A 13001-nucleotide genomic window follows, 5' to 3' on the forward strand; every position below is an offset into this window, starting at 1 on the left:
AGACCAATTCACTGGGCAACACAAACCCGTTGTGAATTAGTGAATTAGAGACAACTTGATTTATCGGGAAAGACAAACTTGTTGTGTATTAGTGAATTACAAAAAGTAGATTCACTGGATGAGCCTAAACTCGCTGGGTGAGTTGAGTGACCCTATAGGTGACTGAGATGATGAAATTAGGAAAAGTGATATGCATTAAGGTGGTAGCCATGAATGTTAGCTAACTAATGACTTTAGTCTCACTTAAAAATATTGTGTATGACTCTAGAAATAATCAAATTAGTGAACAAAGGTTAAGTTCTCGATAATAAGTTAAAGTTTCATATAGATTGTAATTTTAGGCAAAGTATAATTCCAAACTAGGTCTTGGGGTAAATATAAAAGTTGGAGATTATCTTCTTAGCTTTCAAATTAGATAAGAATTCACTTAATTTAATTATTATTTTTATAAGTCATTAAGGTCATAGACCCATAATAGGAAATGAAGGTAATCCAAAAACTTAAGAAATGTCATAAGAACCATAAATATGAAGCGGAAAGTCATTACAATGGTAGAGCAATGCATATTTATGATGTGTGGTTTAGTCTAGGATTTTATTGGTTCTAATTATCATGTTGTTGTTGAAATTGATGAATAATTGTATGATTAATACATGATGATTTGTTGATCAAGATGATGATGTGAATATGATCTTTATGAAAATCATCCCTATGGCATGAAAGGAATTAGCTATAGCCTCTGGGAAGATTTTTAGTTGTTGAATACTTGGGAGGGTGAGTTCCACGCCAAGACCCCGCCCCATTAAAACAACCCAAGGTCTCGCCTAATGGGATATCCTTTCAAGTTCCAGACATATGTTTTGACATCGAATAACATGTTAGAGTGATGGATCTACATCCCAAGAGGTTTAGTTGACCTTTTTGGCGTATAGGGAAGGGGTTGTTGTTATTGTTATTGTTGTTGCTACACGGTGTGTGCGCAGAAATGTACTGTCATTACCGTTGATATACGATGGGTACAACAAAATGTACTATTGTCGTTGGTATACAATGTATGCAAAGTTGGTGCACAAGCATATGAGTAGGCACATAAGTTGAGGGTGCTAAGTGGGATCTCAACCTAGTACTAGAGGTTTTTGTGGTGGCTAACGGTAATAAACCTATAGAATAGACTTTTAGGCGAAATCCTTTGAAACGTATGGTTTACCAATCTCCGAGGTAAGTCACTACCCACACTTATCTATATTCGATAAAACCACACTTCTTCCATAGGATCAGCCTAAGAGACTCCCAAAATGATCAAATCATAGATGCAAATACGTTAGCGGATGAGGCTCATAGGAAACTACTTATATTATGTTGAAACTTCATGGAGAAAAGTCGGTGTTGATGTGTGTCAGTTGTGGCCTAGTTGGTTGTCGGTGTGAGTTATTGGTTTCCTATCGACAATAGATTTTAGATAAATATGCTTGGAAATTATTTTTATTCATATTTTGGATAACAATCACCCACACACGACATTGCTGAAATATTGGTTTCCTAGTTGGTTGTGGGTGTGTGAACATTGTGTTATGATTATGTATGATGAGATTGTAAGTTGTGACAATTGATGTCAGATGTCGTTATGATTCCCAAGGACGAGTAGTTGATATATGTTGTTATTGGTATTTAAGGAGTTGTATTATGATCATAATAAATTTTCTCTTTGATAAATTAACAATTTGTTTCAATCTTGACTAATAAAACAAATACTTTTTTTTATTAAAGAACAAATAGAAAATTCATTAATTTAACTTAACTTACTAAACTTAACTTCAGTTAAAAGTAAGTCTAGTGTAATTTGATTTATGTTTGATTACTTTTATCTAAAAATAATTTTATCAAAATGAAAATTGTTTGGATGATATGAACTAAAAGCACTTTCAAATGTATAATTATTCGAATGGGTATAAATTTCATAATGTAATATTAATATCACTATTATTAATATCCGTGCAAAGCATTTAATTATTAATATACACGGGACACGGAGATATACAAAATTTATTGATAAAAATTATAAATATTATGTTAATATTAATGATTAGCCATTATTAACATGATATTATATTTATTTAATTATTTTTTAAGTATATTTGAATTGACAATATATTATTATTATTATTATTATTATTATTTTTTTGTAAAAGATTGGCGCTAAGATTATAAATTAAATGGCGAAATGATCCATTTGATTTCTTATTTTATTTTATTTTCATTTAAGTTAATCATTTATTTTATTCCTTTAAATTTTAAAAATGATCACAATAATCATTCCTTCAGTGGAAACTCAACATTATTACTAAAATAAATGCATTAACAGCTAAAAATCGTAACAATACGTTAAGTTTTGTGTTTTCTTCTCCTTCGTCCTGGTCTTCTCCTTTCTCCTTCCTCTCAGTTCTGCAACCTTCTTTCTATATCTCTTTTCACACCCATGACATTTCCTCAAAGCGCCGCCAACCATGTTCTTTGAAATATAAACTTGATTTGGGCCTAAATTAATTATTTGGTTCCTTGTACTTAGTTATTTTGGACTTAAGTAATTATGGGTCATGTTTCTAGAGAGTTCTTGTAGTGTTTGGAGTGTCTAGATATTTCTTATGGTTGTAATATTCTCTAGAATACTCTTTGGATCTCTAGAGTTAAGAACTCTCTAGAATTAGTGTGTCTAGAGTTCTCCTTAGAGTAGTTTAAATAGAGATGTAATCCTACACATTTGTATCAAGCAAAAATACAAAGTTCTCTCCTCCATAAAGAATTCTCCTTCCTATCAAGTTTTTATTCAAAGTCTCCAATATTCCTAAACACTTTTCCTAAACATAAAAAGCCTTATTTCCAACAAAGTGGTATCAGAGCTTCAAGATCCTCAAAAGATGGCGAATGGAGGTTTTCCTTTCCAAATGACGATGCTCACAAAGAACAACTATGATAATTGGAGTATCAAGATGAAGGCGCTACTAGGAGCTCAAGATGTGTGGGATATCGTAGAGAATGGCTTCGAGGAGCAAGATGAAGCCTCTCTAAGCCGAGGTGTAAAGGAGACGTTGAAGGAGTCAAGAAAGAGAGACAAGAAAGCTCTCTTTCTCATTTATCAATCAGTGGATGGAGATACATTTGAGAAGATATCCAACGCAACGACGGCCAAAGAAGCATGGGATAAGCTTCAAACTTGCAACAAAGGAGTTGAGCAGGTAAAAAAGATTCGTCTTTAAACTCTTAGAGGTGACTTTGAGCGTTTGTTTATGGAGGAGTCCGAGTCAATTTCTGATTATTTTTCTCGAGTATTGGCCGTAGTCAATCAACTTAAAAGAAATGGTGAAGATGTTGATGAGGTGAAGGTCATGGAAAAAATACTTTGAACTTTAAATCCAAGTTTTGACTTCATTGTTACCAACATTGAAGAAAACAAGGATTTAAAGACCATGACTATTGAGCAACTCATGGGTTCCTTACAAGCATACGAAGAAAAACAAAAGAGAAAAATTAAACAAAAGGAGGCTATGCAGAAACTACTACAACTCAACGTAAAGGAAGCAAACTATGTAAATTACAAGAGCCAAAGAGAACGAGGTCGCGGCCAAGATCGTGGACGTGGACGAGGACATGGAGGAGAAGGAAGAGGTGGTTACAACAACCACTCCAACAAATTCAACAATGGAGAAAGAAGTTGGAATCCACAAGTAACAAGAGGTCGTGGAAGAGGAAATTCATGGTCGAGGTATGACAAATCACAAATCAAGTGCTTCAATTGCAACAAGATTGGTCACTACGCATCCGAGTGTAGATTCTCGAAGAAGGTTGAAGAGAAAGCTAACTTTGTAGAAGAAAAAGGCAGAGAAGAAGAAACTTTGCTACTCGCGTGCCAAAACAAATTTGAAGAGAAAAGAAACAAGTGGTACCTCGACACCGGCGCAAGCAACCACATGTGCGGCGATCAAAGCATGTTCGTGGAGATCAATGAAGCGGCAACTGGCGATGTCTCATTTGGAGACAACTCAAAGATACCAGTCAAAGGCAAAGGTAAAATTCTCATACGTTTGAAGAATGGGAGTCATCAATTCATGTCCAATGTCTACTATGTGCCTAACATGAAGAATAATATTTTGAGGCTGGGACAATTATTAGAGAAAGGCTATGACATCCATTTGAAAGAACATAGTCTTTTCTTAAGAGATTGTAGACATAACTTGATTGCTAAGGTGCCTATGTCAAAGAATAGAATGTTCCTCTTAAACATTCAAAATGATGTGGCAAAGTGTCTCAAGGCTTGCTATACCGATTCTTCGTGGCTATGGCATCTACGATTCGGGCACCTCAACTTCGACGGTCTAGAACGTTTAGCAAAGAAGGAGATGGTGAGAGGCTTGCCTAGCATCAACCACCCAGACCAACTTTGCGAAGGATGTCTAATTGGGAAGCAATTTCGTAAAAGTTTTCCAAAGGAATCAACAACAAGAGCAACAAAGCCGCTAGAGCTCATACACACCGATGTCTGTGGACCAATCAAACCCAATTCATTTGGTAAGAATAAGTACTTTCTCCTCTTTATTGATGATTATTCCAGAAAAACCTGGGTTTATTTCTTGAAGGAGAAATCAGAAGTGTTTGAAAACTTTAAGAAGTTCAAAGCCCTCGTGGAGAAAGAAAGTGGTCTTTCCATCAAGGCCATGAGATCTGATCGAGGAGGAGAGTTCACTTCAAATAAGTTCAACAAATATTGTGAAGACCATGGAATTCGTCACCCACTGACAGTGCCAAGATCGCCACAACAAAATGGAGTAGCAGAGAGAAAGAATCGGACCATACTTAACATGGTGCGAAGCATGCTCAAAAGCAAGAAGATGCCGAAGGAGTTTTGGGATGAAGCAGTGGCATGTGCAGTTTACCTAACAAACCGTTCCCCAACAAGAAGTGTGCATGAGAAGACACCACAAGAAGCATGGAGTGGAAGGAAGCCCGGGATCTCTCACCTCAAAGTGTTTGGAAGCATTGCCTATACGCATGTTCCAGACGAAAAGAGGACAAAGCTCGATGATAAAAGTGAGAAGTACATGTTTGTGGGTTATGACTCAAGATCCAAGGGGTACAAGCTCTATAATCCAAATAGTAGAAAGATCGTCATAAGTCGCGACGTGGAGTTCGACGAAGATGATTGTTGGGATTGGAGTGTTCAAGAAGATAAGTATGATTTTCTTCCTTATTTTGAAGAAGATGATGAAATTGAACAACCAATCATAGAGGAACATATTACACCACCTGCCTCACCGACACCAAGGCTGGATGAAACAAGTTCAAGTGAGAGGACACCGCGACTAAGGAGCATTGAAGAGATTTATGAGGTAACCACAAACCTAAACGACATTAACCTCTTTTATCTTTTTGGTGATTGTGAGCCTCTAAGCTATCAAGAAGCAGTGGAAAACATAAAGTGGAAAGACGCCATGGACGAAGAAATCAAGTCAATCACGAAGAATGATACGTGGGAACTTACTACACTTCCACGAGGACACAAAGCAATCGGAGTAAGATGGGTGTACAAGGTAAAGAAGAATGCTAAAGGAGATGTGGAGAGATACAAAGCAAGATTGGTGGCTAAAGGCTATAGTCAAAGACAAGGAATTGACTATGATGAGGTATTTGCTCCTGTTGCTCGTCTTGAAACTATTAGACTGATCATTTCTTTGGCAGCCCAAAATAAATGGAAGATCTATCAAATGGATGTGAAGTCAGCCTTCTTGAATGGTTTTCTCGAAGAAGAAGTCTATATTGAGCAACCACTGGGCTATGAAGTAAAAGGGCAAGAAGAAAAAGTCTTGAAGTTGAAGAAGGCATTGTACGGTCTCAAGCAAGCACCGAGAGCTTGGAATGTTCGAATCGACAAATACTTTCAAGACAAGAACTTCATCAAGTGTCCATATGAGCATGCACTCTATATCAAAGCGCAAAGTGGAGATATTTTGATTGTGTGTTTGTATGTAGATGACTTGATCTTTACAGGGAACAATCCAAGCATGTTCGAAGAGTTCAAGAAAGATATGTCAAATGAATTTGAGATGACGGATATAGGGCTCATGGCATATTATCTCGGCATCGAAGTAAAACAAGAAGACAAAGGAATTTTCATCACCCAAGAAGGCTATGCCAAAGAAGCCCTTAAGAAGTTCAAGATGGATGACGCTAATCCAGTTGGCACCCCGATGGAATGTGGCAGCAAGTTGAGCAAGCATGAAAAAGGAGAGAATGTGGATCCAACTCTTTACAAAAGTTTGGTTGGAAGTTTACGTTACTTGACATGTACAAGGCCGGATATTCTCTATGCTGTAGGAGTAGTAAGTCGCTACATGGAAGCTCCAACCACAACTCACTTCAAGGCGGCAAAGAGAATCCTTCGATACATCAAAGGTACAACAAACTTTGGCTTGCACTATTACTCTTCTGACAATTATGACATTGTTGGCTATAGTGATAGCGATTGGAGTGGAGACTTGGATGATAGAAAGAGCACTACTGGTTTTGTGTTCTTTATGGGAGATACTGCTTTCACTTGGTTGTCAAAGAAGCAACCAATAGTCGCACTATCAACTTGTGAAGCTGAGTATGTCGCTGCCACATCATGCGTTTGTCATGCAATTTGGCTAAGGAACTTGTTGAAAGAGTTAAAAATGCCACAAGAAGAACCTATGGAAATATGTGTTGACAATAAATCAGCACTCGCTTTGGCAAAGAATTCAGTCTTTCATGAAAGAAGTAAGCACATCGACACCCGTTACCACTTCATAAGAGAATGCATTGAGAAGAAGGAGGTTAAGTTGAAGTATGTGATGTCTCAAGATCAAGCTGTCGACATTTTCACAAAGCCACTCAAGTTGGAAACTTTCATGAAGCTAAGGAGTATGCTTGGAGTCACAAATCAAGTTTAAGGGGGGATGTTGAAATATAAACTTGATTTGGGCCTAAATTAATTATTTGGTTCCTTGGACTTAATTATTTTGGGCTTAAGTAATTATGGGTCATGTTTCTAGAGAATTCTTGTAGTGTTTGGAGTGTCTAGATATTTCTTATGGTTGTAATATTCTCTAGAATACTCTTTGGATCTCTAGAGTTAAGAACTCTATAAAATTAGTGTGTCTAGAGTTCTCCTTAGAGTAGTATAAATAGAGATGTAATCCTACACATTTGTATCAAGCAAAAATACAAAGTTCTCTCCTCCATAAAGAATTCTCCTTCCTATCAAGTTTCTATTCAAAGTCTCCAATATTTCTAAACACTTTTCCTAAACATAAAAAGTCTTATTTCCAACAAGCTTCTTCTCCGAGGACATCGACTTCTTCTCCGACGACGACTTATTCTCTAACGATCAGATCAACCTCTCCCCTATTCCAAATCGCCCTCTACGCACTACTCCGACGGGTCGTTCATGAATTAGACTATTGTCGTTTACTGGCGGTTTAAACCGCCACTAGTCCTCATTCTACCAGTTCAATAACCATTACAGAAATTGTGGACACAAATGCACCTTAATGGAAGTTCACATAACCACTGGAATAACCGACGCTAAATATTTTCTTTCAGAACAAGCACCTTCAACTCAGTATTTTCTTGAAACTAATGTTTCTCTACATGCAAATTGATCAAACAACATTCAACATCATCAGAAAATAACACTTAACAATCAACAAGATAAGTAACGCAACACACAACAATACGTAATTTAAGACACATCCACTTAAAAGGATATAACTTAAGACAAAAGTAATATTTTTATCATACCTGGAAACCAAATTACAAAAATTGAAAATAGAAAGAATGAAGTGTACTAATCAAGTGTTAATAAGAGTACTGAATAAGTATGCTATTATTAGTTGATGCTATGAAGCAGGAACCCTTAGTCTATCTTACAACAAAAACAGTTGTGGCAATAATACAAAGCAATTTGTTTAGACTTGATTCCTAAGCAATGTAGAACATTTTAGTGGAATGAACGGGAATTTGACAACAACAACAACAACAACAACAACAACGCCTTATCCCACTAGGTGGGGTCGGCTACATGGATCAACTTCCGCCATAATGTTCTATCAAGTACCATACTTCTATCCAAACCATTAATTTGACAAAACTAAAAAAATCATGATTTGAAATGAGTACATTAATTTAATTTGTGCATAGTACGTACTTAAGTGGAGGGGGGCAAGGAGCTGGCAGTGGCAAGATATAAAAGCAAAAGTTAATAGGAGGCAGCTTCTCATAATTATACAAATATTATAGTAAACATTTGACAGTTTAGAAAAGATGAACGTACACTAGACATAAATCAAATAATAATAATAAGGAATATGATACGACAACTGTTGTGTTTCATTAGCAATGGTCTAAGAGACTGTTGTGAGCCCAACCCAATATTTCCATATGTCCCCTTTAGATATTAGGCTTAGGTCCAAGTAAATAAGTCAGAAGGTCCTAGAAAGCAATTGACATTGTTAGCACTCGGTTTTAGCATTATTTTGTTACATTCCATTATGCATTCTGTTATTGCATTTGGTTAGTTGAGGAGTTGGTTAGAAAATTGTTGAGGGAGTGAGGGTAGTGTAAAGTGCAGGTTGGCATCATGCCACTGCTAAAATTGATTGTAATGGTGTTGTCAAAACGGAGAAAATGAATGAATTCAGTTTGCCTTCCAATTTCCCTTTCTCTTCCTAATTTTTTTATAGAGTTCTCCCTTAGTCGAAAAGGGTTGCTATCAATATATATCTAGAAGTTATTTTCTAACCTTCTTTGGATCATAAAAGAGTTGAAGCACTAACTGAGAACAGGAATTGTAATAACTTCTTTCTGATTTGAAATAGTTCCTAAATTGGACCTCCAGTGACTAGAAGCACAATCTACAGTAAATCTTGAAAGTCCCCACACCCTCTTATTATAAGCTGAGGAGCTTTTATTGCTAAGTGTTTGCCCTCAATTTTACATTACATATATTATATTAGTTTGTTGTTGCATAAGGCTAATATGAACGCCTAATATTAATGCAGAGAAAGCAATAAATTTAAACATGGCAAGGGATTGAGATAATAATGAATAAGTGAGAAAAAAAGGATATTAGCCTTATCTTGCTATGTAACAAGCGCTATCATTCGTGGTAAAAGAAGGATATATTTGTATTCATGCGTAAATTGCTAAATTCATATTTCACCTCTGGATAGATAGCGCTTATCTATATAAGCATTGTGTAAAGGGAGTTATTTATCCTTAATTTTGGGGTTGTGAATCGTGGTAAACTAAATCCTTCCAATATGGTGAAACTATAATTTTTTCAACTCAAGCTTGATACAAAATGTATGAATTGGTAGCCTTAATAGAATTTTGGGCAGGTTTGTGTCTCCCAAGGAATGAACATAAAGGTTTATATCAATGTTCTATCAGTGGTAGTTACAATACTAGAAACAGTTGTTGGGTTGAACTACACCAGATGTGATTCCTCCGGCATGATTGCATGAAGCCACTGCTTGCTTGCTTTCATATGTAAGCATCACATCTTCCAAACTTATTCCAATGCATGGATACTTTGGACTACAATTGATTTTAACTGCAATCTCTGTTGCTGAGGTTCCATAAATATCTTGGTATATAACATTGCTAACTTCAACCCCGGAAACCTGATTATTGTTAATTTGGCAAAAGAAAAAAGAGTTAGCCTAAGCTAGCTAGACATTTTTGGAACAAAAGTTCTCATGTTCAAATTTAATTCACGTTTTATAATAGTTTTATGCTATATCTAGATCTTTTTGTATAAGCTTTAAAGTGAGGTAATATAAAAAAAATAAAAGTTAGAAGATGGAATTTTCCTTGACAAACTCACCTGACCCGGACAATTCTTCTCATGGGGGCAATAATTTTGGTCAATTACAATGGGATTTTGAACATTAACCATGGTAGCATGTTGGAAAAGGATGTTCCTTGCAAATCCATTGCTAGGTCTCCCCCAAGACTTAATTCGTACACCATTTTCAGTTCCAGTAAATGTCATTGTTTTAACTGTCACATTTTGCACACCAGGCTCTTGAAATTCCTTGCCTAAACTTCCAACACTGCAGCCACATGCATGTTAAACCAATGTTCAACAAATAATAATAATAATATACTCTCTAACACATTTATAACAGATTGATATTTATTGACTTAAATAAATGTCGGAGTCACTACAGAAAAAATGAGAATCTCATTGGTATGTCTCACATAAATTTCACTTAATAATGTGTATGAATTTGAGTTTAGTTTTGATATATGTAGTCAATAAATATTTTTATACCATTAACTAATTAATTAAAAAATTGTGCTGAAAGTTGATATGATGCAAGCTCGAGTAATCAGAGTTCAAGTTTTAACACGATGGTGAAAAGTTCTCAACGGTGGAGTGATGTGAGATTTGGGCGTCTTTGAATGATGTAGGTTATTCTATTATATGTGAATGAGTAAAAGTTGGCTTATTTAGGGAGACAAAGGCCCTTTTATAGTTTCCTTCTGTCTTAGATCCGACCTCATAAGTCTTGTTCCCAGTTTCGACCTTTTGGGTCTTGTCTTATTATCTGTGAAATTTTTTGGTCCTTTTCGTACAAGACTGACCCATAATCTATCAGTGATACCATATAATTATTATAAAAATTAATTTATAATTATACGATAATGTATGATTTGATTACAACAATTTTTATACTTTAATTTCTATATATTTAAATAAAAAAATATATTTTATTAGTTTTGCATGAAGATTATGAAAAATATATAGATCCTTACCTGATACCATGACCTGGTCCACAAGCTATGTTTTCTATCCACAAATTAGTAGTTCCAGGACCAATTGAGATGCAATCATCACCGGTTGCTATGTTAGAGTTGAGAATGGTGACAGTTGATGAGAGTTGCACATGAATGCCATCAGTGTTAGGGCTGTTTCCTGCAGCTGATACCTTGATACCTTGGAGTTTCACATTATTGCATCGGTCAATAACTATATGGAACATTTGGCTGTTCAGAGAGGTCACTCCGTTGATCACAATGTTGTTCGAATTGGTAAATCCCAAGTTCTATAATTATATATACACAAGAAAAAAATTGACGTTAAAATTATGTTCTTCTTCGAAGTTTAATCAAGAGAATAAGGGCATCATAAGTAGGTTCAAATTAGAAACATTCCAACCTCACGAGTAATAATTTTATTGTTCCACAACATCATTATCACATGATATAAATATAAAATGTCATGTACCATAAATTTATTGCCCATCTTATTGTACAAAAAATATAATATATATAATTTTCCAAAGATGGAGAGTATCTGATAAAAAGTTAAGCCGTTATTAAGAAAAAATAATAATAATAAATATAAATTATTAGATTATATTTAAATTATTAATATATATATATATATATATATATATATATATATATGTGTGACTTTTCAAATAGTCATGACCATCTATATTCATATATATGGTTCAAATTCTTAAAATAGAAATTTTTCTACTTAAACCAAAAAAAGTGAAATAACATCCATATAAGAAATCTTATTATTTTCAAGATGCATTTTATATTTAGTCTTAGTTTAATTACAAAAATTTAGAAGCAAGACTCACATATATATCCAATTCAAAGAATATAATGAAAAACACATGCATACCGTAGCACCAGTTGGACAAGTCTTGCCAGATCTCTTACATGCCCACAAGCCTGTGCCTTGTCCATCAAGAACACCACCAATGATTGAAACTCCATCAACATCATCAAAAAACAACCAGTTTCCACCATTTCCAATAACATCATAGTTGGAAGGTGCAAGCATTGCACCATCAATACGTATTGTGATGCCCTTATTATTGCACCTCCCCTTAAACACTACTTTACCAACTAAGAACCTTCCTAGTGGCACATAAATGGTAGTTGGTGCTGTTGAGCTGCATGCTCTACCCCATGCACTCACGAATGCATTTGTGGAGTCAGTTTCACCATCTGGTTTGGCCCCAAAATTGACAACATTCAAAGTTACCGCTTCAGCTATGGCTGATGTAAATGTGAATAAAAAGAGCACCAAAGCATGCAAAAGTACTATTCGTGCCATTATAGTATACTCAAGTGACAATGAAGGTTGTGTACGTAAGTTAAAGAGAAAAAAAATACTCAAAAGGTTTGAGGAGAAAAAAATACTCAAAGGGTAGTTGTGGTGTGTGGACGTTGGTTTGTAGAGATATTTATAGTTAGAAAATGAATTCAAATTAAAAATTTTGAGACAATAAACATTTGGATATATGCGTGAGGAAATTAACACTTAGTTTGTCTTCTAGTAAGGAAAATCGTAAATGTGTCTACTAGTAATTGAGACATGCAAGAATGGACAGTGATGTGGTGTAAACAAAAAAACAAATTTTTTTATGGTAAATTAAAAAAAGACAAACTACTAATACGTGAATGGTTGTTGATAATACCGAAAGCACTCAAGAGTGTGAAATTTTAGTCCTTGAGGTTGCAACTTGCGAACATATATAGCTAGCACTTAGTATGAAGCCCTCATCATATGTTCATGTTTTATGGATCAATGTTATATATATTCCCAACCTTGTTCTCTTGCTTTAGGCGCAAGATAAACGCCTCCCACTCACATATGATGCATCTATCTTCAATTGGAATATTTTATTTGGGCGGCTATCCAAACAAAGCACAAAAATCAAAAGTGTGAGTTATACAAATATAAAAATAAAATTATGCGTATATAAAATGAATATATTATACTATTCTTTATTAATGAAAGACATATGCGTACGTCACTCATGCTACGCAAAATTTATAAATATTATAAAACATGGAGTGATGTATCTTTCTTATTTTGTGGTACATTTCTTATATAATTTATATTAAACTAAATTAATATTTTTTCTTCTTTGATAAGTTATCCAATTAAAATTTTCATT

General features: G+C 34.9%; 1 protein-coding gene across 1 annotated transcript; it reads right to left on the bottom strand.

The window, feature by feature from the left end:
• Positions 1 to 9304: 9304 nt before the first annotated feature.
• LOC100784002 (polygalacturonase) lies at positions 9305 to 12232 on the bottom strand. Its single transcript, XM_003520330.3, has 4 exons — positions 11717 to 12232; positions 10834 to 11123; positions 9899 to 10127; positions 9305 to 9695 (listed from the first exon to the last, which is right to left on the bottom strand). The coding sequence occupies exons 1-4, from the start codon at positions 12152 to 12154 to the stop codon at positions 9477 to 9479; spliced, it is 1176 nt and encodes a 391-aa protein (XP_003520378.1). The 5' UTR covers positions 12155 to 12232; the 3' UTR covers positions 9305 to 9476.
• Between the last annotated feature and the right edge of the window lie 769 nt (positions 12233 to 13001).

This window comes from Glycine max, chromosome 3 (genome assembly GCF_000004515.6).
Source record: "Glycine max cultivar Williams 82 chromosome 3, Glycine_max_v4.0, whole genome shotgun sequence".
In the NCBI taxonomy this organism is placed as follows: Eukaryota; Viridiplantae; Streptophyta; class Magnoliopsida; order Fabales; family Fabaceae; genus Glycine; species Glycine max.

Excerpts from the sequence above, each read along its gene's own strand:
- LOC100784002 (XM_003520330.3), bottom strand. The coding sequence starts at position 12,154 with ATGGCACGAATAGTACTTTTGCATGCTTTGGTGCTCTTTTTATTCACA. Across the intron at positions 11,124-11,716 it reads CTTGTCCAACTGGTGCTACG|AACTTGGGATTTACCAATTC; the intron begins GTATGCATGTGT and ends ATATAATTATAG. Across the intron at positions 10,128-10,833 it reads GGACCAGGTCATGGTATCAG|TGTTGGAAGTTTAGGCAAGG; the intron begins GTAAGGATCTAT and ends ATGTGGCTGCAG.